At 43.3% G+C, this 26,291-nt stretch overlaps 1 protein-coding gene across 1 annotated transcript in view; it reads right to left on the bottom strand.

The window, feature by feature from the left end:
* Positions 1-25,071, bottom strand: part of LOC115152852 (polypeptide N-acetylgalactosaminyltransferase 2) — a 119,635-nt gene extending 94,564 nt beyond the window's left edge. The window contains exon 1 of the mRNA XM_029697735.1: positions 24,829-25,071. Coding sequence (XP_029553595.1) covers positions 24,829-25,071 — 243 coding nt within the window. The remainder of the gene's footprint in view (positions 1-24,828) is intronic.
* Positions 25,072-26,291: the final 1,220 nt, after the last annotated feature.

Below are 26,291 nucleotides of genomic sequence, written 5' to 3' on the forward strand. Positions count from 1 at the left end.
GAGGGCAACGTCATGACAGTACATATGAGATTAGTAATGCAAGATATGCAAACATTAAAGTGACTAGTGTTCCATTTATTAAAGTGGCCAGTGATATCTAGTCTATGCCTGTAAGCAGCAGATTCTAATGTACAGTCTGATGACCTTGAGATAGAAGTTGTTTTTCAGTCTCTTGGTCCCAGCTTTGATGCACCTGTACTGACCTCGCCTTCTGGGTGATAGCGGGGTGAACAGACAGTAGCTCGGGTGGTTGTTGTCCTTGATCTTTTTGGGATTACTGTGACAGTATTAACATGTGACCCAACAAAGACTCTTGATAATCTGGAGACATGGCGGCATCTGGCTTGACGATTCAGTAAGTAAAATTGGTAGGATGTGTTTGTATTCTATATTATTGATTCCTTTGTACAGGTAAGCACATTATTGCTATGAAATAAAGTAACACATTTGCAATACAAGCCAACTACTGAGAGGATGGATTTAAATCTGGATAATCTACATTAGTCAGTGTTCTTCCCTAAGAACAAAAACAATGAGCTGTTTGGGGGAACTCCTGTCTGCTTCACATTCACAGAGCATTTGATTTCAAATAATGATAATAGGAATGTTCAAGACAGTCATCTATTTCATATTCTTAGAAAATAAACACTTTGTGACCCTTAGCTGCTCAACAGGAGGCCTTCAGCCTCTTCAGAAGAACACTGTTCACACAGTGTGAGGTGGAAAGGATGAACGTTGTGGTTTTGATCACTCACAACTGTACTTGAAGTGGAAACAACGGGAGAAATGGATGGTTCAGACGCCATTTCAGAACTATTTCTCGGTGGCACCTGTCTTCGGAGAAAACGCTATGTATGGCGCAACAATGATTGATCAAACTATGTATAGTATTTCCCTTTTGAAAGCAGGGCTCTTTGTGGGCAAACTAGGACACTTTTAGAAATGAAATCTTACTTCCCATTACGTAGGCAAGTCTTTCCTTCTTTGACTGTCAGTAAGTTTTTCTATTAGTTAAAGGACAGTAGGGTGTACTTCCTTTTCCTGCTATTATCAAACTCTACAACTCCCTGACAGCACCCTAAACCATATTCAACCAAATCTAGGCAATGTCCTACTAAACCACCACATTGGTGGCTGATGTTCTAAACCACTACCGAGCCCTGCTGTTAAAATTCACAAAGGACAGGCAGGCTCACAGTTGACGTAAGAGGAAGCAACAGTCAGAGCCTAGACTCATGCCCAGCAGTATTAAAGATGATAGATCTCATTGTAAACGGCCTTCTCTGTGAAGGTTGGCTTGGAACGGGGCAAGGTTATACACTGATGAAGCGCTTTTCATTTTGCTGGTGATGACTGCAGAGATACAGCCAACTGCTTCGTCACAGCACAGCCAGTCGCACAGTCAGTATTAACTTCTGACTTGCAGTAGGGAGCAACTGCTCCGCTTTTGAGCTCATTGTCTCTCGTAAACCGGAATGATTTAAATGCCCTGTTAAAGCCAGGGCCTGTGGAGCATGAGAGTCTTCCAACCCTACAGTTGGAGTGGTTGTTATTCAGCAGCCGCTACCAAATCATAATGAAATGGAACAAGCTAAACATAGAGGTATTACGCCAAACTGAATCAGACTCCTTGTGAGCAGAACACACCAACACATATATGAAGGGGACGACTGGTTGTGAAGGGAAAGAGAAGCAGGTGGGAGGATTCATTTATATTGGGCGCACACAGGGTGTTTATTCTGTTACTGGAGACTAGTGCAAATTGGACACATTCCTCCTCAGTGTGTCAATCAGGCCTGGCCTCTCTGATCGCTGTTCCAATGGTGTCGTCCTTCACCCATCGAACAGACACCCAAATCATCTCCTGCACTTGGGTGTGTAGCTGTGGATCACTCAGGGAATATGAAACGTGGTGCCGAGGGAAAGACGACCTGAATTGCAATGAGCCTGCTTCATACACACAAGGTCTTTCTAACCAAACCGTTGAACTGAAATATTGTGGAGGTGGAGAGGAGCAAGGACAAGGTACAAAGACTAACTGTGATTCCTAGAAATAAGTCTTTGCAAATGGCAAGGTTGACATTGAGAGGCATAGGGTTTCAGGTATAAACTCAATAAAGGTAGTAACTTGTACTGTACTCCAGTCGTGGGTTGCCTCTGAAATGAAACACATTTCATCCACGTCTAGCAGGCTGATGGTGATAGCAAAGGGATACTTCAAAAATCAATAGAGAAAACCTAATATTTGGGGGGAGAGTCAAAGTTTACTTTGAGCAAAAGACTTTCGCAGTTTTCATAATTCGATCCTGCAGGGCATCCACCTTTGTGATTCCAATCATTTATTCAATCCAATGAAAGTTTTTCCTTTAAACTCCAGCCCTTGGTAATTGTCAATGTGCATGAAGTAGAGCTCACTTGTGGAATGCAAGTGCCTAGATTGACCAAGGCCAACTCTCATTAACAAAAATGGCACGGAATAAAAGGCCCTAATTTTCCACCAAGCTCACAAAGGGAGATGATCAGGGATAACATCCAATAAATATCCACATCGTTCTTGTAGGACCAGACGCGCAATATACACACAGTGGAATGATTGAGAATCATGAGCCAACAAGTAGGCAGATCGTTATAAATATTTTCTTTAAAACGCAGTATTTCATAATCAAGACTGAATAATTCATAGTACGTTTGTTCACCTTGTAAAGGTAACGGCATGTTGTTGATTATTTCTTAACAGCTTGTATAGATTGGTGAGGAGCAGGCAGCTCTGTGCGGGCAGCCAAGGCTGCCGAGCTGAGTGGGGTCTGTGGAATGGGGGGAGGCGGCAGTCATGCTCTGTGTGACAAAGTGGAAAGTTTGAGCGGCAAGGGACTGTCAGGTGATGATGCATGGCCAGCACAGAGGAAGTTGCAGGCTTGTCTCCAGCTCCCGCACCCAGGAAATATCCCCTGCATGCATCAGATGGTCCTATAAATACAGTCGCCAGTCCCCATCAGATGGTCCTGTAAATACAGTCGCCAGTCCCCATCAGATGGTCCTGTAAACAGTAGCTAGCTGGATGAGGACTGTGGATGGTAAGGTGACCACTTAGGGGCAGATCAGTTGATAACATTACAGAGCTTATAAACTCCATGGAGAAGTCTGTATACATGTAAATCCATAAAATGATAGTGACTAGACACGTTACGAGCATTGTATGATGACTAGCAAAAGGATTCAATGAAACCTAATCAAAACTGTTTTGGATGAATAGAATTCCAATGAAAACTCCAGCTGTTTTGATCACTTGCTTAGCATTCATTCCATGAGATACAAACAAGATCTTAATTCATCCCCATATATAAAACACAGCCCAGTTAGACTAAGTTTCAGATTTCTCAAGTAGTCCTGGTCCTTTCCCATGGTATTGTCTAAAATGAAACCCCCAAGCTGCAGTCTCCAGAGGGGCTGAGGTTAAAACCTGGGACAGTAAGGTTGCCCACAGTGCAGCCAACGAGAGTCAGCATAGCAACTGTTGCTCATGTCTCCACTGAGTGGCCATGATGTGCATAATTTACTAGACAAAGGTTAAAAAGTTTGACAAGTCATGTGGTCTGCCCAATATCACTGTTTCATACAATTTGGGGGCCTCAATATTGTTGACAGGTAGAAAAAAAGCAATTAGTGTTTAGCTACAGTCATTGATGGCTTGAAGTTCATAAACCACTGTGAATGTAATGACCTGAACATTTACCCAGCAGTAGTCTTCATTTTTTATTTATTTTATTTCAACTTTATTTAACCAGGTAGGCAAGTTGAGAACAAGTTCTCATTTACAATTGCGACCTGGCCAAGAAAAAGCAAAGCAGTTCGACACATACAACAACAGAGTTACACATGGAGTAAAACAAACATACAGTCAATAATACAGTAGAAAAATAAGTCTATATACAATGTGAGCAAATGAGGTGAGATAAGGGAGGTAAAGGCAAAAAAGGCCATGGTGGCAAAGTAAATACAATATAGCAAGTAAAACACCGGAATGGTAGATTTGCAGTTGAAGAAAGTGCAAAGTAGAAATAATGGGGTGCAAAGGAGCAAATTAAATAAATAAATACAGTAGGGGAAGAGGTAGTTGTTTGGGCTAAATTATAGATGGGCTATGTACAGGTGCAGTGATCTGTGAGCTGCTCTGACAGCTGGTGCTTAAAGCTAGTGAGGGAGATAAGTGTTTCCAGTTTCAGAGATTTTTGTAGTTCGTTCCAGTCATTGGCCGTAGAGAACTGGAAGGAGAGACGGCCAAAGGAGGAATTGGCTTTGGGGGTAACCAGAGAGATATACCTGCTGGAGCGCGTGCTACAGGTGGGTGCTGCTATGGTGACCAGTGAACTGAGATAAGGGGGGACTTTACCTAGCAGGGTCTTGTAGATGACCTGGAGCCAGTGGGTTTAGCGACGAGTATGAAGCGAGGGCCAGCCAACGAGAGCGTACAGGTCGCAGTGGTGGGTAGTATATGGAGCTTTGGTGACAAAACGGATGGCACTGTGATAGACTGCATCCAGTTTATTGAGTAGGGTATTGGAGGCTATTTTGTAAATGACATCGCCGAAGTCGAGGATCGGTAGGATGGTCAGTTTTACGAGGGTATGTTTGGCAGCATGAGTGAAGGAGGCTTTGTTCGCGAAATAGGAAGCTAATTCTAGACTTAACTTTGGATTGGAAATGTTTGATGTGAGTCTGGAAGGAGAGTTTACAGTCTAACCAGACACCTAGGTATTTGTAGTTGTCCACATATTCTAAGTCAGAACCGTCCAGTGTAGTGATGCTGGACGGGCGGGCAAGTGCGGGCAGCGATCGGTTGAAGTGCATGCATTTAGTTTTACTTGTATTTAACAGCAGTTGGAGGCCACGGAAGGAGAGTTGTATGACATTGAAGCTCGTCTGGAGGGTTGTTAACACAGTGTCCAAAGAAGGGCCAGAAGTATACAGAATGGTATCGTCTGCGTAGAGGTAGATCAGAGAATCACCAGCAGCAAGAGCGACATCATTGATGTATACAGAGAAAAGAGTTGGCCCAAGAATTTAACCCTGTGGCACCCCCATAGAGACTGCCAGAGGCCCGAACAATAGGCCATCCGATTTGACACATTGAACTCTATCAGAGAAGTAGTTGGTGAACAGGCGAGGCAGTCATTTGAAAAACCAAGGCTATTGAATCTGCCGCTGAGGATGTGGTGATTGACAGAGTCGAAAGCCTTGGCCAGGTCAATGAATACGGCAGCACAGTATTGTTTCTTATCGATGACGGTTACGATGTCGTTTAGGACATTGAGCGTGGCTGAGGTGCACCTATGACCAGCTCTGAAACCAGACTGCATAGCGGAGAAGGTGCGGTGGGATTCGAAATGGTCGGTAATCTGTTTGTTGACTTGGCTTTCGAAGACCTAAGAAAGGCAGGGTAGGATAGATATAGGCCTGTAGCAGTTTGGGTCAAGAGTGTCCCCCCCTTTGAAGAGGGGGATGAGCGCAGCTGCTTTCCAATCTTTGGGAATCTCAGACGACACGAAAGAGAGGTTGAACAGGCTAGTAATGGGGGCTGCAACAATTTCAGCTGATCATTTTAGAAAGAGAGGGTCCAGATTGTCTAGCCCTGCTGATTTGTAGGGGTCCAGATTTTGCAGCTCTTTCAGAACATCAGCTGACTGGATTTGGGAGAAGGAGAAATGGGGAAGGCTTGGGCCTGTAGCTGTGGGGGGTGCAGTGCTGTTGACCGCGGTAGGGGTAGCCCGGTGGAAAGCATGGCCAGCCATAGAAAAATGCTTATTGAAATTCTCAATTATAGTGGATTTATCGGTGGTGACAGAGTTTCCTATCCTCAGTGCAGTGGGCAGCTGGGAGGTGTTCTTATTCTCCATGGACTTTACAGTGGCCCAGAACTTTTTTTAGTTTGTGATGCAGGAAGCAAATTTCTGCTTGAAAAAGCTAGCCTTGGCTTTTCGAACTGCCTGTGTATATTGGTTTCTAACTTCCCTGAAAAGTTGCATATCACGGGGGCTGTTCGATGCTGTTGCAGAACACCACAGGGTGTTTTTGTGTTGGTTAAGGGCAGTCAGGTCTGGAGAGAACCAAGGGCTATATCTGTTCCTGGTTCTAAATTTCTTGAATGGGGCATGCTAATTAAAGACGGTGAGGAAGGCATTTAAAAAAAAAAAAACAGGCATCCTCTACTGATGGAATGAGGTCAATATCCTTCCAGGATACCCGGGCCAGGTCGATTAGAAAGGCTTGCTCGCTGAAGTGTTTCATGGAGCGTTTGACAGTGATGAGTGGAGGTCGTTTGACCGCTGACCCACTACGGACGCAGGCAATGAGGCAGTGATCGCTGAGATCTTGGTTGAAAACAGCAGATGTGTATTTAGAGGACAAGTTGTTTAGGATAATATCTATGAGGGTGCCCGTGTTTACGGCTTTGGGGTGGTACCTGGTAGGTTCATTGATAATTTGTGTGAGATTGAAAGCATCAAGCTTAGATTGTAGGATGGCTGGGGTGTTAAGCATGTCCCAGTTTAGGTCACCTAGCAACACGAGCTCTGAAGATAGATGGGGGGCAATCAATTCACATATGGAGTCCAGAGCACAGCTGGGGGCAGAGGGTAGTTTATAGCAGGCGGCAACGGTGAGAGACTTGTTTTTAGAGAGGTGGATTTTTAAAAGTAGAAGTTCAAATTGTTTGGGTACAGACCTGGATAGTAGGACAGAACTCTGCAGGCTCTCTCTGCAGTAGATTGCAACACCGCCCCCTTTGGCCGTTCTACCTTGTCTGAAAATGTTGTAGTTAGGGATGAAGATTTCACAGTTTTTGGTGGTCTTCCTAAGCCAGGATTCAGACACGGCTAGGACATCCGGATTGGCAGAGTGTGCTAAAGCAGTGAATAAAACAAACTTAGGGAGGAGGCTTCTAATGTTAACATGCATGAAACCAAGGCTATTACGGTTACAGAAGTCATCAAACGAGAGCACCTGGGGAATAAGAGTGGAGCTAGGCACTGCAGGGCCTGGATTCACCTCTACATCACCAGAGGAACAAAGGAGGAGTAGGTTAAGGGTACGGCTAAAAGCTATGAGAATTGGTCGTCTATGACGTCCGGAATAGAGAGTAAAAGGAGCAGGTTTCTGGGGGCGATAAAATAGCTTCAAGGTATAATGTACAGACAAACGTATGGTAGGATGTGAATACAGTGGAGGTAAACCTAGGCATTGAGTGATGATGAGAGATATTGTCTCTAGAAACATCATTGAAACCAGGTGATGTCATAGCATGTGTGGGTGGTGGAACTGAAAGGTTGGATAAGGTATAATGAGCAGGGCTAGAGGCTCTACAGTGAAATAAGCCAATAAACACTAACCAGAACAGCAATGGACAAGGCATATTGACATTAAGGAGAGGCATGCTTAGCCGAGTGATCAGAGGGTCCAGTGAGATTCAGACAGCTAGCCGGGCCATAGGTAGCAAGCTGGCAGAAGATGGAGGGAGTTCTGTTTTTAGCCACCTTGTGCGTTTCTGTCTGTAGATGAGTGGGGTTCCGTGTGGTAGGGGGGACCAGTCCAATTGGCAAAATAGTTATAGTGGCCTAAGAAAATTGTCCGATAGACCTATTCAGATAGCAGCCGATAAGACAGCTAACGATTAGCAGGCCGCAGATGGGCGTTCAGGTTACGTCGTGACGGAGGGGCCAGTTGGATAACTCCCTCGGGCAGATAACGTCGGTAGTCCAGTCGTGAAGGCCTGATGGGGCTCCGCATCGGCAGTAAAATGGGTCCGGATAGGTGATTGTAGCCCAGGAGTGGCTGATGGAACTCTTCAGCTGGCTAGCTCCGGAATAATTGATGTTTGCTCTGGGACTGACATTAGCCAATAGTCACTCGGATAGCAGCTCGCTAGCTGCAAGATCCAGGTGTAAATGTCCAGAGCTTGCGATAGAAATCCGGGGATATGGAGAGAAAAATAGGTTTGGTATGCTCAGGTCTGCTTCGCGTTGTACAAAACTGGTGATAGCTATTCGAGCTAAGGGATAGCTGATGACTGCCAACCGTGGTTAGCTGAATACTAACGCTAGCTTCTGGCTAGCTTCTGTTGTGGATTTCAGATTTGAGGTGAATAATACTTTTTTTTTTAATTGGTGAGGCAAGTTGCAGGAGAGTGCTTTGAAGTTGAGTTTTTAGAAGAAAAAAATATATGTGAAGTATATACACACACACACACACACACACACACACACACACACACACACACACACACACACGACGAGGACAAAAGACATTGACTGCTATGCCATCTTGGAGATTTTGGGCATTTACTTTGGCATCCTCAAAAGATCTTGTTTGAATTGGGATGCAGCCATTTTGGATGGGCTGAGTGAGAAGAGGAGTGGGAGTGCTCAGAATCGTGACAGATACAGGGAGCAGGAAACATTCTCTCATTAGACCCTGGTCTCACAGACAGGCAGATGGCTCCCTCAACTGTCAATTCATCAGGACCCATGGAAACAAAGCACTATTTTCCTTCTCTCTTCATTTGCCAATCCCTCCCTCTTTACTCCAAGAACATTTTCCTTGGCCAACTGGGCTGGTCCACCCTTACTGCCAGCCTTGAGGGATATTCTCTGCATGCCATCATCCTCTCTCACGTTGCCAGTTAAGTAATTCTGGAAATGGTGCGTATAACAATTCATGCTGCCAGCTCATTTCAAAACAAACAATTAAAACAGTGGTCATTATACTTCAATTCCAGTTTTGGGGAAATACACATTTCTAATACCCCTTGAAGAAAGATGGTGCTTATTATCAGATCAATAAGATGACTCTCTAATTGATTCAGTGATGCACAACTGGGAGAAAATACAGTCAAATCTGAATCATTAGAATAAGATGTGAATCAGGGCCTCATGGTTCCATCCTTTCTATACACAAGTTATGTAAAGCATAGACAGGCTGTTGGACCTTTCCTCTGCAATGGAATCAGTTTCAATCAGAATGATTTTGGAAGAATGGGGCAATAACTTTTGCGTCATTGTGCTGTTGGAGACAGGAGTAACAGTTCTTATTCTATTAACACAGTTGAGCTAGTCTAACAATCTTTTTGTGTTGTGTCTTAATGCCGTGTGGGAACCAGGCATAAGATGGGTGAAATGTAGGACTTCTGTTTGTGCTCTTTATTGCTCAGTCTAATCATGGCCTCGAGAACACTGGTTAGGCTCGAGAACACTGGTTAGGCTCGAGAACACTGGTTAGGCTCGAGAACACTGGTTAGGCTCGAGAACACTGGTTAGGCTAAATATCCATCTTCATCACATAGCTGTAACAGTCGTTTCATTTGCTGTCAAATTAGCATAATAACACCAACTTTATTTTTTTATTGTGTATTAACTGTGATTGCATTGTTCACCACAGTAATTTTGGCTCGTTACAGACAACCGCTGTCTCTCTCTGGGTGTCTCAAAGTCGCTCCCATGTTTCATTGCTAAGCCAAATTGTTAACTGACTATATACGAAAAAGCTCAAATGTGACATATCATTCACAGTATATCAAATGCTAAAGTCCCAAGGATGTTTCTCTAACATCTCTCTGCTGGTACATAAACCCCTGGGTTATGTGCAGTTGGACAGTGCAACTCACAGTGACAAGATCAGCTTAGTTGGAAACTGAATGTAAGATCCAATTAGATTTAATTATGTTTCTTGCCTCCCATATGCTCAAAATGTGATCTCAAAATATAGTACTATATCAAAATATTGACATCAAAATGTGGCCTTGTTATACAAATGTAACAGGGTTGGTTATGTTTCCACTTGACACTGAATAAATATGTATTCAATGTTCATGTATTCCTATTGGTTGGTTAAATGTACATATCAGTAAGGTGTTATGCCATTAGTCATGCATGCAGATAGGGGGAGATAGCAAATGTAAATTCTTCCCAGTCTGATACTGCCATGCAAGCAGTAGGTCACGTTGTGAAATATTGGATTCTATTGTCATATTTACGAGTTCACTAGGTACATGGGCTGATGTGTGTATACTGTAGGTATAAGGTACCCGTTAGATATTGGGGGCATCCTGGGATTAGCTTCTGTATGTTATTGCTGAAAGCAAGCTGGAATTGTAATGATCACATTAGGCCCTGCTAATTCACAGTTATTTCCATGTTAAAACAGACAAATCACAAATCTACAGCCATCAACATCCTGTTATCCTGCACATCTAATGTGCTTCATTGTGTCTATCGGCAGAATAAACACCAATCAACGATCGACGGCCAGACAGTCCTTTCTTTAAAAACACAACGCAAGAGAGTTAGGAAGTACAACCACATGGGTATCCTCGGTAAATTAATTATTGAAAGTTTGTGTGTTTGTCAAAGTCCTTTAATGTCTTAAATTCATGCCTCCAATTGGCAAGCATCTTGCTTTTAGAATAGGAAAGACATGTTCAATTGCCTACAACACACAGAGATTCTCCATTTCTCCAGAGGAGGGATTATTTGTCATTCCTGATCAAGAAGTTGTAAAGCATTCAGTCCTTTTCAAAGAAGGAAACAAATCACAGGCAGGGAAAGTGATTTCATTTGCTCAACTTCCAGTAAGAATATAGTATCCACACAGGGGGTTTAATTTACTGAAAACACTAGGGCTACTGTCTATTTCCGGGTGTTGATCAGTGTTTTTAGCCTTTGGACTCAAAGCTCATGACAAATACCTGCAAAACCACCAAATCTGTTGGCTCACATGGCTGCCATGTTTTTTTCCAAGAAACAGCCTACAGCAGTCAGCATGAGGGCCAGTCATGCATTCCACACATACAGTACCAATCAAAAATTCCGACACCTACTCATTCCAGAGTTCTTTTTTTTTCTATTAGACATCAAAACTGAAATAACACATATGGAATCATGCAGTAACCAAAAAAAGCATTAAACAAATCAAAATATATTTTAGATTCTTCAAAGTAGCCACACATTGCCTTGACAGCTTTGCACACTCTTCGCATTCTCTCAACCAGCTTCATGAGGTAGTCACCTGGAATGCATTTCAATTAAGAGGTGTGCCTTGTTAAAAGCTAATTTGTGGAATGTCTTTCCTTCTTAATGTGTTTGAGCCAATCAGTTGTGCTGTGACAAGGTAGACAGAAAAAAGCCCTATTTGGTAAAAGACCAAGTCCATATTATGGCAAGAACAGCTCAAATAAGCAAAGAGAAACAACAGTCCATCATTACTTTAAGACATGAAGGTCAGTTAAGTGGAAAAGGTCAAGAACTTTGATAGTTCCTTCAAGTGCAGTCGCAAAACCATCCAGAGCTATGATGAAACTGGCTCTCAGGAGGACCACCACAGGAAAGGAAGACCCAGAGTTACCTCTGCTGCAGAGGATAAGTTCATTAGATTTAACGGCACCTCAGATTGCAGCCCAAATAAATGCTTCACAGAGTTCAAGTAACAGACATCTCAACATCAACTGTTCAGAGGAGACTGCATGAATCAGGCCTTCGTGGTCGAATGACTCCAGAGAAACCACTACTAAAAGGACACCAATAAGAGACTTGCTGGGCCAAGAAACACGAGCAATGGACATTAGACCAGTGGAAATCTGTACTTTGGTCTGATGAGTCCAAATTTGAGATTATTGGTTACAATTGCCATGTCTTTGTGAGACGCAGAGTAGGTGAACGGATGATCTCGGCGTGTGTGGTTCCCACCGTGAAGCATGGAGGAGGAGGTGTGATGGTGCTTTGCTGGTGAAACTGTCTGATTTATTTAGAATTCAAGGCACACAACCAGCATAGCTATAACAGCAAAAGGCCATCCCATCTGGTTTGCGCTCAGTGAGACTATAATTGGTTTTCAACAGGACAACGACCCAACACACCTCCAGGCTGTGTAAGGGCTATTTGACCACGGAGAGTGATGGAGTGCTGCATCAGATGACCTGGCCTCCACAATCACCTGACCTCAACCTATATTGAGATTTTATTTATTTCACCTCTATTTAACCAGGTAGGCTAGTTGAGAACAAGTTCTCATTTACAACTGCGACCTGGCCAAGATAAAGCAAAGCAGTGCGAAACAAACAGTTACACATGGAATAAACAAACACACAGTCAATAACACAATAGAGAATAAAATGTTTATATACAGTGTGTGCAAATGAGCTAAGATAAGGGAGGCAATAAATAGGCCATAGTGGCGAAATAATTACAATTTAGCAAGTAAACACTGGAGTGATAGATGTGCAGAAGATGAAGGTGCAAGTAGAGACACTCGGGTGCAAAGGAGCAAAAAAATAAATAACAGTATGGGGATGAGGTAGTTGGATGGTAGGTAGTTGGATGGGCCATTTACAGTTGGGCTATGTACAGGTGCAGTGATCTGTGAGCTGCTCTGACAGCTGGTGCTTAAAGTTAGTGAGGGAGACATGAGTCTCCAGCTTCAGTGCTTTTTGCAATTCGTTCCAGTTATTGGCAGCAAAGAACTGGAAGGAAAGGCGGCCAAAGGAGGAATTGGCTTTGAAGGTGACCAGTGAAATATACCTGCTGGAGCGTGTGCTGCGGGTGGGTGCTGCTATGGTGACCAGTAAGCTGACATAAGGTGGGGCTTTACCTAGCAAAGACTTATAGATGCCCTGGAGCCAGTGGGTTTGGCGATGGATATGAAGCGAGGGCCAGCCAACAAGAGTGTACAGGTCGCAGTGGTGGGTAGAATATGGGGCTTTGCTGACAAAACGGATGGCACTGTGATAGCAACTGCATCCAGTTGCTGAGTGTTGGAGGATATTTTATAAATGACATCGCCGATGTCAAGGATCGGTAGGATAGTCAGTTTTACGAGGGTATGTTTGGCAGCATGAGTGAAGGATGCTTTCTTGCGAAATAGGAAGCCGATTCTAGACTTAATTTTGGATTGGAGATGCTTAATGTGAGTATGGAAAGAGAGTATACAGTCTAACCAGACACCTTGGTATTTGTAGTTGTCCACATATTCTAAGTCAGAACCGTCCAGAGCAGTGATAGACGGGCGGGCAGCTGCGGGCAGCGATCAGTTGACGAGCATGCATTTAGTTTTACTTGCATTTAAGAGCAGTTGGATGCCACGGAAGGAGAGTTGTATGGCATTGAAGCTCGTCTGTAGGTTAATTAACCTCTCTGGGATAGGGGGCAGCATTTTCATGTCCGGATGAAAAGCGGGCCCAAAGTAACCTGCCTGCTACTCAGGCCCAGAAGCTAGGATATGCATATATTTAGTAGATTTGGATAGAAAACACTCTGAAGTTTCTAAAACTGTTAGAATAATGTCTGAGTATAACAGAACTGATTTGGCAGGTGAAACCCCGAGCACAATCTATCCAGGGGAAAAATTTGAGGTTATTGTGTTTTCTATTGGAGACCTGATTTTAGGGCCCAGATTGCAGTTCGTATGGCTTCCACTAGATGTCAACAGTCTTTAGAAATTGTTTGATGTTTTTCTTTTGAGAAAAGAAGTAGGGCTGTTCTTTGTAGGTGTCACTCTGAAGGGCTTTAGTCTTTTGTTGCACGTGCGCTCCAGTTCACGCGCAACAAAAGACTAAAGCCCTTCAGAGTGACACCTACAAAGAACAGCCCTACTTCTTCTTTTCTCAAAAGAAAAACATCGAACAATTTCTAAAGACTTCAGAGTTTATTCCGTCTTAAATTGCATCATTTATTTACATTGTAGGATACCTGAGGTTGGATTACGAACGTTGTTTGAAATGTTTGGACCAAGTTTACAGGTAACTTAGATACTTTGTAGTCATGTTGGAACCTGTGTATTTATGAATCAAAACGCGCCAAATAAAATGGACATTTTGGGGATATAAAGAAAGAATTTATCGAACAAAACGACCATTCATTGTGTCACTGAGACATTTCAGATTGCGAAAAGAAGATCTTTAAAAGGTAAGGCATTTATTATATGGCTTGGTCCAAAAGTATACAGAATGGTGTCGTCTGCGTAGAGGTGGATCAGAGAATCACCAGCAGCAAGAGCGACATCATTGATGTATACAGAGAAAAGAGTCAGCCCGAGAATTTAACCCTGTGGCACCCCCATAGAGACTGCCAGATGTCCGGACAACAGGCCCTCCCATTTGAAACACTGAACTCTCTCTGAGAAGTAGTTGGTGAATCAGGCGAGGCAGTCATTTGAGAAACCAAGGCTGTTGATTTTGCTGATTAGAACGTTGTGATTGACGGATTTGAAAGCCTTGGCCAGGTCGATGAATACGGCTGCACAGTAATGTCTCTTATCGATGGCGGTTATGATATCGTTTAGGACCTTGAGCGTGGCTGAGGTGCACCCATGACCAGCTTGGAAACCAGATTGCATAGCGGAGAAGGTATGGTGGGATTCGAAATGGTCGGTGATCTGTTTATTAACTTGGCTTTCGAAGACCTTAGAAAGACAGAGTAGGATAGATATAGGTCTGTAGGAGTTTGGGTCTAGAGTGTCCCCCCCTTTGAAGAGGGGGATGACCGCGGCAGCTTTCCAATCTTTGGGGATCTCATACAATACGAAAGAGAGGTTGAACAGGCTAGTAATAGGGGTTGCAACAATTTTGGCTGATAATTTTAGAAAGAGAGGGTCCAGATTGTCTAGCCCTGCTGATTTGTAGGGGAGAAAAGGGAGAAATGGGGATGCTTGGGCAAGATGCTGTCGGGGTTGCAGGGCTTTTGACCAGGGTAGGGGTGGCCAGGTGGAAAGCATGGCCAGCCATAGAAAAATGCTTATTGAAATTCTCAATTATTGTGGATTTATCGGTGGGACAGTGTTTCCTAGCCTCAGTGCAGTGAGCAGCTGGGATGAGGTGCTCTTATTCTCCATGGACTTTACAGTGTCCCAGAACTTTCTTTGAGTTTGTGCTGCAGGATGCAAATTTCTGTTTGAAAAAGCTAGCCTTAGCTTTCCTAACTGCCTGTGTATATTGGTTCCTAACTTCCCTGAAAAGTTGCATATCGCAGGGGCTATTTGATGTTAATGCCTTACGCCACAGATGGTTTGGGATGAGTTGGACCACAGAGTGCAGGAAAAGCAGCCAACAAGTACTTAGCATATGTGGGAACTCCTTCTAGACTGTTGGAAAAGCATTCCAGGTGAAGCTGTTTGAGAGAATGACAAGAGTGTGCAAAGCTGTCATCAAGGCAAAGGGTGGCTACTTTGAAGAATCTAAAATATATTTTGATTTGTTTAACACTTTTTTTGGTTAATACATGATTCCATGTGTTATTTCATAGTTAAGACAAAACTATTATTCTACAATGTAGCAAATAGTAAAAGTATAAAGTAAAATCAGGTAAAACAGGTATGTACAGTACTAGCTACAGTGCCCTCAGAAAGAATTCACATCCCTTGACTGTTCCACATTTTGTTGTTACAGCCTGAATTTAAAAATAGATTAAATATAGATTTTGTGTCACTGGCCTACACAAAATACCCCATAATGTCAAAGTGGAATTACGTTTTTTTTATTTTTCCAATTAATAAAAAATGAGAAGTTGAAATGCCTTAAGTATTCACCCCTTTGTTAAAGCAAGCCTAAATAAGTTCATGAGTAGAAATGCGCTTAACAAGTCACATAATAAGTTGCATGGACTCACTCTGTTCAACAATAGTGTTTAACGTGATTTTTTAATGACTACCTCATCTCTGTACCCCACACGCAATTATCTGTAAGGTCCCCTCCGTCGAGCAGGGGACTAGGTCAGAATAAAAATAAACGGAATGGAGCCAAGCACAGGCAAAACCCTAGAGGAAAACCTGGTCAGTCTGCTTTCCACCAGATACTGGGAGATTAAGTCACCTTTGAGCAGGATAATAACCTAAAACACAAGGCCAAATCTACTCTGGAGTTGCTACCAAGAAGACAGAGAATGTTCCTGAGTGGCCGAGTTAGATTTTCAAGCAGATTTGCAACTATGGCAAGACCTGAAAATTGTTGTCTAGCAACAATCAACAAATTTGACAGAGCTTGAAGAATTTTGCAAAGAATAATGGGCAAATACAATCCAGGTGTGAAAAGATCTTTGAGACTTACCCAGAAAAACTCACAGCAGTAATGGCTGCCAAAGGTGATTCTAACATGACTCTGGGGTGTGAATACATATCTCATTTACATTTCTGTATTTTATTTTCAATACATTTGCAATAAACATGTTTTCACTTTGTCATTATGGGGTAGTGTGTGTAGATGGGTGAGAGAAAAATATATATTTGAAATATTTTGAACTGTAACACAGCACCACAACAAAATGTGGAGTAAGTCAAGAGGTATGAATACTTTCTGAAGGCAGTGTAATTAAAAAGGAGGATACCATCAGCACACAAAATAGTTATCTGGTATGACTCAAGTCTTAAAACAGGTTTTACCCAAATGAAAAGACCACAGCGGCACGAGATACAACAGCTCTTGAAATTAGTTCTAGTCTTCTGAACAACTCCAAACTATTGAACAGTTGCCTTATCCCTCATTCAAAAGTTAATTCCCACAGATGTCAATAAACACACCACATTTACAGTAGCTTTGTTCACGTTTGTTCCTTATCTGCATGGCCTTGGTTGTTCTAGATTTCCACAGTGGTACACTAAGACAAGCCAACACTGTTAGGATCATGTCTTCCCGTAGGCTTTGCCTGTGAGCCTGTACATTTCCAATAAGACGTGGAACTGACGTAATGTTCTTCAAACAGTGATTTTGTTGTGTCTAAGGCAACCAGCATATTTATGAGTGCCATCAGAAACGTTGAACTGGGCAGGGCACTGGGGTGGTAAAACAATCACTTACTGCTGTAAAGGAAGGAAAGGAAACCCAACTCCACTTTTTACAAAGTTAACTAACACCGTCTCTAAACCTCACCCATACAATAAGTGCACACATTTAAAAAACTATAGGATTGACCGATTGTAAGAAGTAACTCAATCTATATAAAAATAGACCTTTGTCCTCACAGAGCTTCAGCATCTGGTAGGTAGGCTAGGTAGATCCAGTTCCCCCAGATCTACAGAGGGCATCAAAATGTGTATATGGGCAGGGGGCAGGAGCAGTAAGTCATGACTGTTAGAATGTAATGGCTGCATCCTGTTCAAATCACAGTGAGAGGAAACATCTACACACAGAAAATGGAAATCTGAATATCAATTATGCAAAAGCAGAGCTGGGGAGTATTTGTAAACTCAAAAAAAATCCAGAAAACCAATAACGCTGAAATTCTTCTGGCAAATCCATTGTTCATCCTTCCAATAAAACAAAGCACATTGTCGAAGAGGTGGAAGAACGGGATCTGCCCTCTTCCATAAAACATGATTAGCACAAGGAAAATAAATTGAAACAGGGTCTTAGGACAAATCTGAGGCAGCAGCACTTTCATTTAAAGCACAAAGAGGCTCTATTCCAGTTAGTGTTGATCGTCCTCAGAACCACCACTGGCCTGTGGCCTTCACACAATCCCAAACTCTTCTGGGAAGTGCAGGCTCTCAAACACATGAGATTGTTTTGTCAAAGCTGAGAACAAGTTTGTTACAAAGAGTCACAATGTTCACACTTGACAGAGGGCCAATAAATACAAACAGAAAGTGTGAGACTTTTCAGGGCAGTAGCCCTCTCTCCATAAACAGTTATAGCCCAGAAGGAAAACCCTGTTTAGTCAGAGTAGTGAGGATGGCCTGTGTGTTATAAGTCCTCATGCCAAAGTACACATTCCTGCTGGTACCATCCCTGGCTCGTCCCTTCAGAGTCATATTACTGTCTTACAGGCTGTACACCGGTCCCTGTACAGCGGTCCCTGTACAGCGGTCCCTGTACAGCGGTCCCTGTACAGCGGTCCCTGTACAGCGGTCCCTGTACAGCGGTCCCTGTACAGCGGTCCCTGTACAGCGGTCCCTGTACAGCGGCTTGAGCACATCTGCCCCTTGTTAGACATAATACTGTCAGGGAGACAATCTCACTTATCCAAGTATTACAACCACGTGTGGATCACCAGTGTCCAAGTCAAGCGGTTTTACTGCCCCCTGTTCTACAGAGACTGAGCGTTGGAAAGCATTACGCTAATACCTCATAACTTAGAATAGACTTGACACACTATTGTAAACCTTATCAGGAAATCAAAGATGACAAAAAGAAAAATGGAGTAAGCATTGAGGAAATGTATTTATTTGACCATAATTCAGACTGGTATACCTAATCTTTAGTCACTATATTAATTGGACTTGATTTACACTCATTACCTGTAATGTAATCCAGCAGTAATGAATGTGTCCTATGAATGCTTTATTATCAGAGTCAACGCAATTCTTCACATGCCTGTGGTGTACTGTATCTTTATATCGACAGGTCCTAAGGAAAATGGAGCCATTGTGTAGTGGGCAGCGCAGACCAGTGGGGTTTTGCCCAAACAGCCTCTGGCTCCCTTCACAGAAATGTATGGAGGTGAAGCATTTGCAATTCAGAATGTAATGACTACGGCTAATAAGCTCCATAAACATTTCACCAGTCAAAGCAGCATTCACCCCTCTCTTTTGTCTTTGCCTTGTCAAATGTCTCCATTCAGAGGTAGTGGTACTTGTCAAAACACTGTATGCCTAACCACCTGTCTCAATCATTTAAAATAAATAGCATTTTTCATCTTTCATGGACCCATAGAAAGGTCAGTTACATATTTCTCTCAAGTTATATATTCCTCAGAAGAGGAAAAAGTCAGAAAGTAATAATTTAAAAGCTCACAGTGGGATATCAAAGAACAAAATTACTTCAGAGTAGGCTCCTTTCCTCATCATGGCACTGAGTACTACCACTGCTGGAGGTGAATGACAAGCTCCAAGCACCTGAACCACCCTATTGAACAAAACAATCATGGAAGAACACTGACAGTTCTGTACATCAGTGGAGCTCCTCAAGCACTGCAAGGATACAGATCAGCTCCAAACCAGGTCCATTTATATGGCTTAGCCAGGAAGCAGATACAGTTGAAGTCGGAAGTTTACATACACCTTAACCAAATACATTTAAACTCAGTTTTTCACAATTCCTGACATTTAATCCTAGTAAAAAGTCCCTCTCTTAGGTCAGTTAGGACCACCACTATTTTAATAATGTGAAATGTCAGAATAATAGTAGAGAGAATGATTTATTTCAGCTTTTATTTCTTTCATCACATTCCCAGTGGGTCAGAAGTTTACATAAACTCAATTAGTATTTGGTAGCATTGCCTTTAAATTGTTTAACTTGGGTCAAACATTTTGGGTAGCCTTCCACAAGCTTCCCACAATAAGTTCTTCCTGACAGAGCTGGTGTAACTGAGTCAGGTTTGTAGGCCTCCTTGCTCGCACACACTTTTTCAGTTCTGCCCACACATTTTCTATAGGATTGAGGTTAGGGCTTTGTGATGGCCACTCCAATACCTTGACTTTGTTGTCCTTAAGCCATTTTGCCACAACTTTGGAAATATGCTTGGGGTCATTGTCCATTTGGAAGACCCATTTGCAACCAAGCTTCATCTTCCTGACTGATGTCTTGAGATGTTGCTTCAATATAGCCACAAGTTTCCTGCCTCCATGATGCCATCTATTTTGTGAAGTGCACCAGTCCCTCCTGCAGCAAAGCACCCCCACAACATGATGCTGCCACCCCGTACTTCACGGTTGGGATGGTGTTCTTCGGCTTGCAAGCCTCCCCCTTTTTGCGCCAAACATAACGATGGTCATTATGGCCAAACAGTTCTATTTTTGTTTCATCAGACCAGAGGACATTTCTCCAAAAAATACAATCTTTGTCCCCATGTGCAGTTGCAAACGGTAGTCTGGCTTTTTTATGGCGGTTTTGGAGCAGTGGCTTCTTCCTTGCTGAGCGGCCTTTCAGGTTATGTCGATATAGGACTTGTTTTACTGTGGATATAGATACTTTTGTACCTGTTTCCTCCAGCATCTTCACAAGGTCCTTTGCTGTTGTTCTGGGATTGATTTGCACTTTTTGCACCAAAGTACGTTCATCTCTAGGAGACAGAACACGTCTCCTTCCTGAGCGGTATGATGGCTGCGTGGTTCCATGGTGTTTATACCTGCGTACTATTGTTTGCACAGATAAACATGGTACCTTCAGGCGTTTGGAAATTGCTTCCAAGGATGAACCAGACTTGTGGACGTCTACAATTCTTTTTCTGAGGTCTTGGCTGATTTCTTTTGATTTTCCCATGATGTCAAGCAAAGAGTCACTGAGTTTGAAGGTAGGCCTTGGAATACATCCACAGGTACACCTCCAACTGACTCAAATTATGTCAATTAGCCTATCAGAAGCTTGTAAAGCCAAGACATCATTTTCTGGAATTTTCCAAGCTGTTTAAAGGCACAGTCAACTTAGTGTATGTAAACTTCTAACCCACTGGAATTGTGATACAGTGAATTATAAGTGAAATAATCTGTCTGTTAACAATTGTTGGGAAAATTACTTGTGTCATGCACAAAGTAGATGTCTTAACCTACTTGCCAAAACTATAGTTTATTAACAAGAAATTTGTGGAGTGGTTGAAAAACGAGTTTTAATGACTCCAACCTTAGTGCATGTAAACTTCTGACTTCAACTGTAAGAGCAACACACACAGGATAAAGACAAGTAGACAACAACCCACAAAAACAGTAGTCCATGCTGATCAGGAGCAGAGCAGGGGAGAGATTTAACTTTCCCACTGTGATCAGCGGGCCCATCCAGACCCTCTATTCAGCCTAGTCAATATTAGATCAGGGATCGCTCTGCTGGATCAAAAGGGCAGAAGCTGGAAGGGCCTGGAATGCTCTCTAAAAACACTTTTTCTGGCTCCATGTTAAACCACATACAAGGCAAAGGTCAGGATAGAGCAGGGGCCTCAAAAGCAATGTGCTCTCCACATGACAACACATTTCTCCTCACAGGTAGGCAACACATTTCCCCTCACAGGTAGGCTAAAGATAAACAGTGGGAGTGGTGGTGAGAGACAACAACCTAGCGTCATTTCCACACGATTATTCATATGAATCAACCCAAGTGCATCCTACGACAGTAGGCACATATATATATACACACACCGGGAAAAATTATTTTGGGGGACTTCAAAAAACGGGCTCAGATCCTATGCTGGGTTTTGTTACACTGAGTTATTCCGTAAACAACTGGAGATTGCAACATGCTACATCATAATAAATTGTCTGAGGAGAATAAAACTGCACTAGGTGTTGGCTCTGACCGAGGGAATAGTAATCCAGGAGGACTAGGTGTTGGCTCTGACCGAGGGAATAGTAATCCAGGAGGACTAGGTGTTGGCTCTGACCGAGGGAATAGTAATCCAGGAGGACTAGGTGTTGGCTCTGACCGAGGGAATAGTAATCCAGGAGGACTAGGTGTTGGCTCTGACCGAGGGAATAGTAATCCAGGAGGACTAGGTGTTGGCTCTGACCGAGGGAATAGTAATCCAGGAGGACTAGGTGTTGGCTCTGACCGAGGGAATAGTAATCCAGGAGGACTAGGAACACTCAAATATCAGAATACATCTGTGAATGAATGCCATTATTATTACAAACATTATTTCAGCAAATGAATCAAACATCCAGTGAGCTGTTCAAACCTGAACAAAATGTAACCTGAGGATTATCAGTTATGACATCAGCAGAGAATGAAGAAACTCCCTCTGCTCTAAACACACAACATTTTTAATGTACACTTCCCAATGCAATAATTTATTGTTATTCCAAAGAGAGCTTTGCTTTAAAAAGCTGAGGAAGCACAGCATGGCCATTCACACTCGCAGGCGCAGCTACAATGTTGTCCGCTGAGCCAGAGCAGAACAACCAGCTTGTCAATAATTGTGTTGCAGAGCGGAGATCAGATCAAACACAATGGAGCCAGAGATAAAAGCTGTCAATCTGGTTACCATACACGTCCAGTGAGTGCATTCTCACCAAGCCGCAGCAGCTCCCAATACAATAATGTGACAGGTCGGTGAAAGCATCCATCATCCAACCTGTCTGCTAAACACTGAGGACCTCCGACCTGTCTGCTAAACACTGAGGACCTCCGACCTGTCTGCTAAACACTGAGGACCTCCGACCTGTCTGCTAAACACTGAGGACCTCCGACCTGTCTGCTAAACACTGAGGACCTCCGACCTGCATGACTGCATAGAGGCCTAATTTAAGGCCTTCCAGTATACAGTTTACTCAGTAAGTTCAAGGCAGCAATTGTCTCTATGTTTAGTTTATCATGTTAAGTCTCCAAAGTGAAAGTGTTGGGTTGAAACTGTAAATGTCTGGGTGATGTTTTGGGTAAAAATGTATGTCTGTAAACAAGAACTTGCTCGGTGGAGAGCAATAAATTACATTATATTTAAATGGTTACAGAGGCCTTCTGAGCTGTGAGTACTGACAGAAGCCTTAACATCTGATGTACATTCCATCACACCATTCACTGTAAGATGCAAAAAGGGTCAGGTAGCCTAGCGGTTAAGAGCGTTGGGCCAGTAACTGAAAGGTCACTGGTTCGAATCCCAGAGCAGACTAAGTGAAAAATCTGTCGATGGGCCCTTTTATTATATGTTTTTATTTAACTAGGCAAGTCAGTTAAGAACAAATTCTTATTTATAATGATGGCCTACCCCGGCCAAACCATAACGACGCTCGGCCAATTGTGCACCACCCTGTGAGATTCCCAATCATGGCCAGTTGTGATACAGCCTGGATTCGAACAAGGGTCTGTGTGACACCCCTAGCACAGATGCAGTGCCTAAGACCGCCCTCGAGCAAGGTACTTAACCCTGAGTGTTCCTGTAAATCGCTCTGGATTAGAGCCCCTGCTAAATGACTACAATTTTTCATATAAGTGCATCGTTCAATTGAAATACACGCACGTGCGATGAGGATAACAATACACTACCTAAATTACAGTGAAGAGCACTGTCAATAGTCCGAAACAGAGGGTTCCCGTCTGCAGTAGCAGGAGCCTGTCAATAGTCCGAAACAGAGGGTTCCAGTCTGCAGTAGCAGGAGCCTGTAAACAGTCCGAAACAGAGGGTTCCCGTCTGCAGTAGCAGGAGCCTGTAAACAGTCCGAAACAGAGGGTTCTAGTCTGCAGTAGCAGGAGCCTGTAAACAGTCCGAAACAGAGGGTTCCCGTCTGCAGTAGCAGGAGCCTGTAAACAGTCCGAAACAGAGGGTTCCCGTCTGCAGTAGCAGGAGCCTGTCAATAGTCCGAAACAGAGGGTTCTAGTCTGCAGTAGCAGGAGCCTGTAAACAGTCCGAAACAGAGGGTTCCCGTCTGCAGTAGCAGGAGCCTGTAAACAGTCCGAAACAGAGGGTTCCCGTCTGCAGTAGCAGGAGCCTGTCAATAGTCCGAAACAGAGGGTTCTAGTCTGCAGTAGCAGGAGCCTGTAAACAGTCCGAAACAGAGGGTTCCCATCTGCAGTAGCAGGAGGAAACATAATGCTGTTGGGCTCTCAGCCACCTTGGTCTCCTTTTACTGGTGTTCTCCTGCAACAATGCAAAGCAGCCTCCACCCAAATCACAGACAGACAGCTGTAAGGCTAATTGGAGATATAGCTTGTCTTACACATGGATAGAAATACAATTAAAGTGCAGTCTTTTGCAGGCTCATCTCCCTCCACAACAAAAGTCAGACATCAGATGCCCCCTTCCCACAGGAAGCATACCAGCAGCAACTTTATCACCCATATTTGAGTACAATGTGGGAGTTTAGCACAGCAGTGTCGTTTGTGAGAAGTACCCTGTGATTTGGCCTTGAGGCGTCCCACTGCCTTGTACTCGCCAGGGAAATGGGTAACTGCTCGCTGATAACTGGAGATTAGGCCTTTGTTAATCAAATCAGAATGCCCATGGGTCCTTATCTAGCTGCACCACCTATCAGCCTAATGTCAAATGTAAGGGGCAGAATGACTGATCACACAATGACAAGGGGTCGGTTAAGAGCCTAGGTGTTATCACAAGGGTTGGTTACATGATAAAAACGCTCATATTTTTGCTGAAAGGACAATTTAACTGTAGGTGACGTGTTTGACCTCGTCAATCCTGTATATTAAGATAACAGAGAAATAAGAATTAAAGCCTTGGAAGAGAACTATAGTTATTTGGTTATAAACTACAGGCATTAGCCTATTCCTCAATTGAAATGATATGACCATAAATAAACAGGGATTTTAACAAAGGCAGACGGACGCAGAAGGTTTGCATATTTTGTTACAATGTAGCCTATCCATCTGCAGCCGATATATTTCCTGCCAGTATAGCGGGGGAATATATTTCAACAATGAAGTATTTGTAGACGATATAGTTCACTGTTGAGGTCTTCCTAAATAGTCGAATAAGTAAGCGTTATGTGCGTGAAACGCAGCTCTTCATAAAGTGTTTACAACCGCCCAGCTATTCAATCACAGCAAAATGATACGATACCAGACAGAGCAACGTTCAAACCATACAAGAGCTTTATCCCTCATTTCAAGCACATTAAAATAATCTAGTTGATGATGGGAACAGATTTTGGAACAATATAATATTCCATAATATAAACCGCCTATCATAATAGCCACTTGTTAAACATATTCACAGTATGTTTCTCCTGAAAGCGAGCTCTGGGGGTGTATTTATTACGGAAACGATTTACCGTTTATTAAGAAAAACTTAAGTATGTTGGACAAATTCAGTTTGGTCGCTAATCGCTTCGTTCCATTTAAGAAACGTTTTGCAGCAGAATTGGCGTAATGAATACACCCCTGATGCATTTTCAATAAGAGCAAAAAGTGTCGGGGAAACCTACCTTTCGACTTAACGTTGTTCCCGAATAGAAATAATATGCTATGCCAAGCACCCACAGGACCGCGAAGCATAGTAACATCCTCGATTTCCTTCGCATTGCTGTCTGTTTGAATGTGAAATAAATGTCCGATAGCCTTATGCTTTGATTAAAGCGTCCTGTATCCGAGCTGTGTGCCTGCAATTGACGAGCAATGTTCAGCGCAGCTTCGGCAGTCCAGCAGAGAAAGCAGGAAACAGCCGACATCACGAGGTTAGAGGTGAAAGGCCGTCTCTAATCCAATCACGCTCCGTGGAAGGAGGAGTGATGGGGGTTGGTACGTTTGTCGCTCTGCAAGCGTTCTTGACTTTGACAGAAGAAACATTGTTGCAGTGTTGTGGCGATGTATTAGTGAATTAATTCTTTTAGCTTCTGCCACATTGTCGCCGCGGATTTAAAACGCCCCAGTTTGTGCAACAGATTAAGCGGACCCTGCGGCCTGTATAGATGGTATTGTAATCCATAATATAAGAGTTACAGAGAGGGTTATGTTATTCACTGTCCCCCACGATGAAATCGGGGAGGGGACTGTGGATCAGTTTCCGTCCATTAGTTATTCGTTGGTATGTTCGTTTATTCGTATGTCAGTCACATGCGATATCTTAGAGAGGAGAGTGCACTGGCCAGATTTGGACGAAATGTGGGTGAATTGCCGCGAGCTTACTATACTAGTCGGAACTAGGAAACTCGGAAATGTCCGACTTGCTGATTTGTTTAATGCGTCACGTGTATAACAACAACCAGTTAAAAAAACGGAGATTTCCGAGTTACCTAGTTCCGACTAGCACTTGACACCTGCTCGTCTAACATCTCATTCCAAAATCATGAGCATTAATATGGAATTGGTCCCCCTTTGCTGCTATAACAGCCTCCACTCTTCTGGGAAGGCTTTCCACTAGATGTTGGAACATTGCTGGGGGAATTGCTTCCATTCAGCCGCAAGAGCATAAGTGAGGTCGGGCACTGATGTTTGGCGATTAGGCCTGGCTCGCAGTCAGCGTTCCAATTCATCCCAAATGTGTTTGATGGATTTGTGGTCAGGGCTCTGTGCAGGCCAGTCAAGTTCTTCCGCACCGATCTTGACAAACCATTTCTGTACGGACCTCGCTTTGTGCACGGGGCCATTGTCATGCTGAAACAGGAAAGGGCCTTCCTCAAACTGTTGCCACAAAGTTGGAAGCACAGAATCATCTAGAATGTAATTGTAAACTGTAGCGTTAAGATGTCCCTTTACTGGAACTGAAGGGCCTAGCCCGAACCATGAAAAACAGCCCCACACCATTATTCCTCCTCCACCAAACTTTACAGTTGGCACAATGTATTGGGGCAGGTAGCATTCTCCTGGCATCTGCCAAACCCAGATATGTCCATCGGACTGCCAGATGGTGAAGTGTGATTCATCACTACAGAGAACGCTTTCCACTGCT

Source organism: Salmo trutta, chromosome 18, assembly GCF_901001165.1.
Source record: "Salmo trutta chromosome 18, fSalTru1.1, whole genome shotgun sequence".
NCBI lineage: Eukaryota > Metazoa > Chordata > Actinopteri > Salmoniformes > Salmonidae > Salmo > Salmo trutta.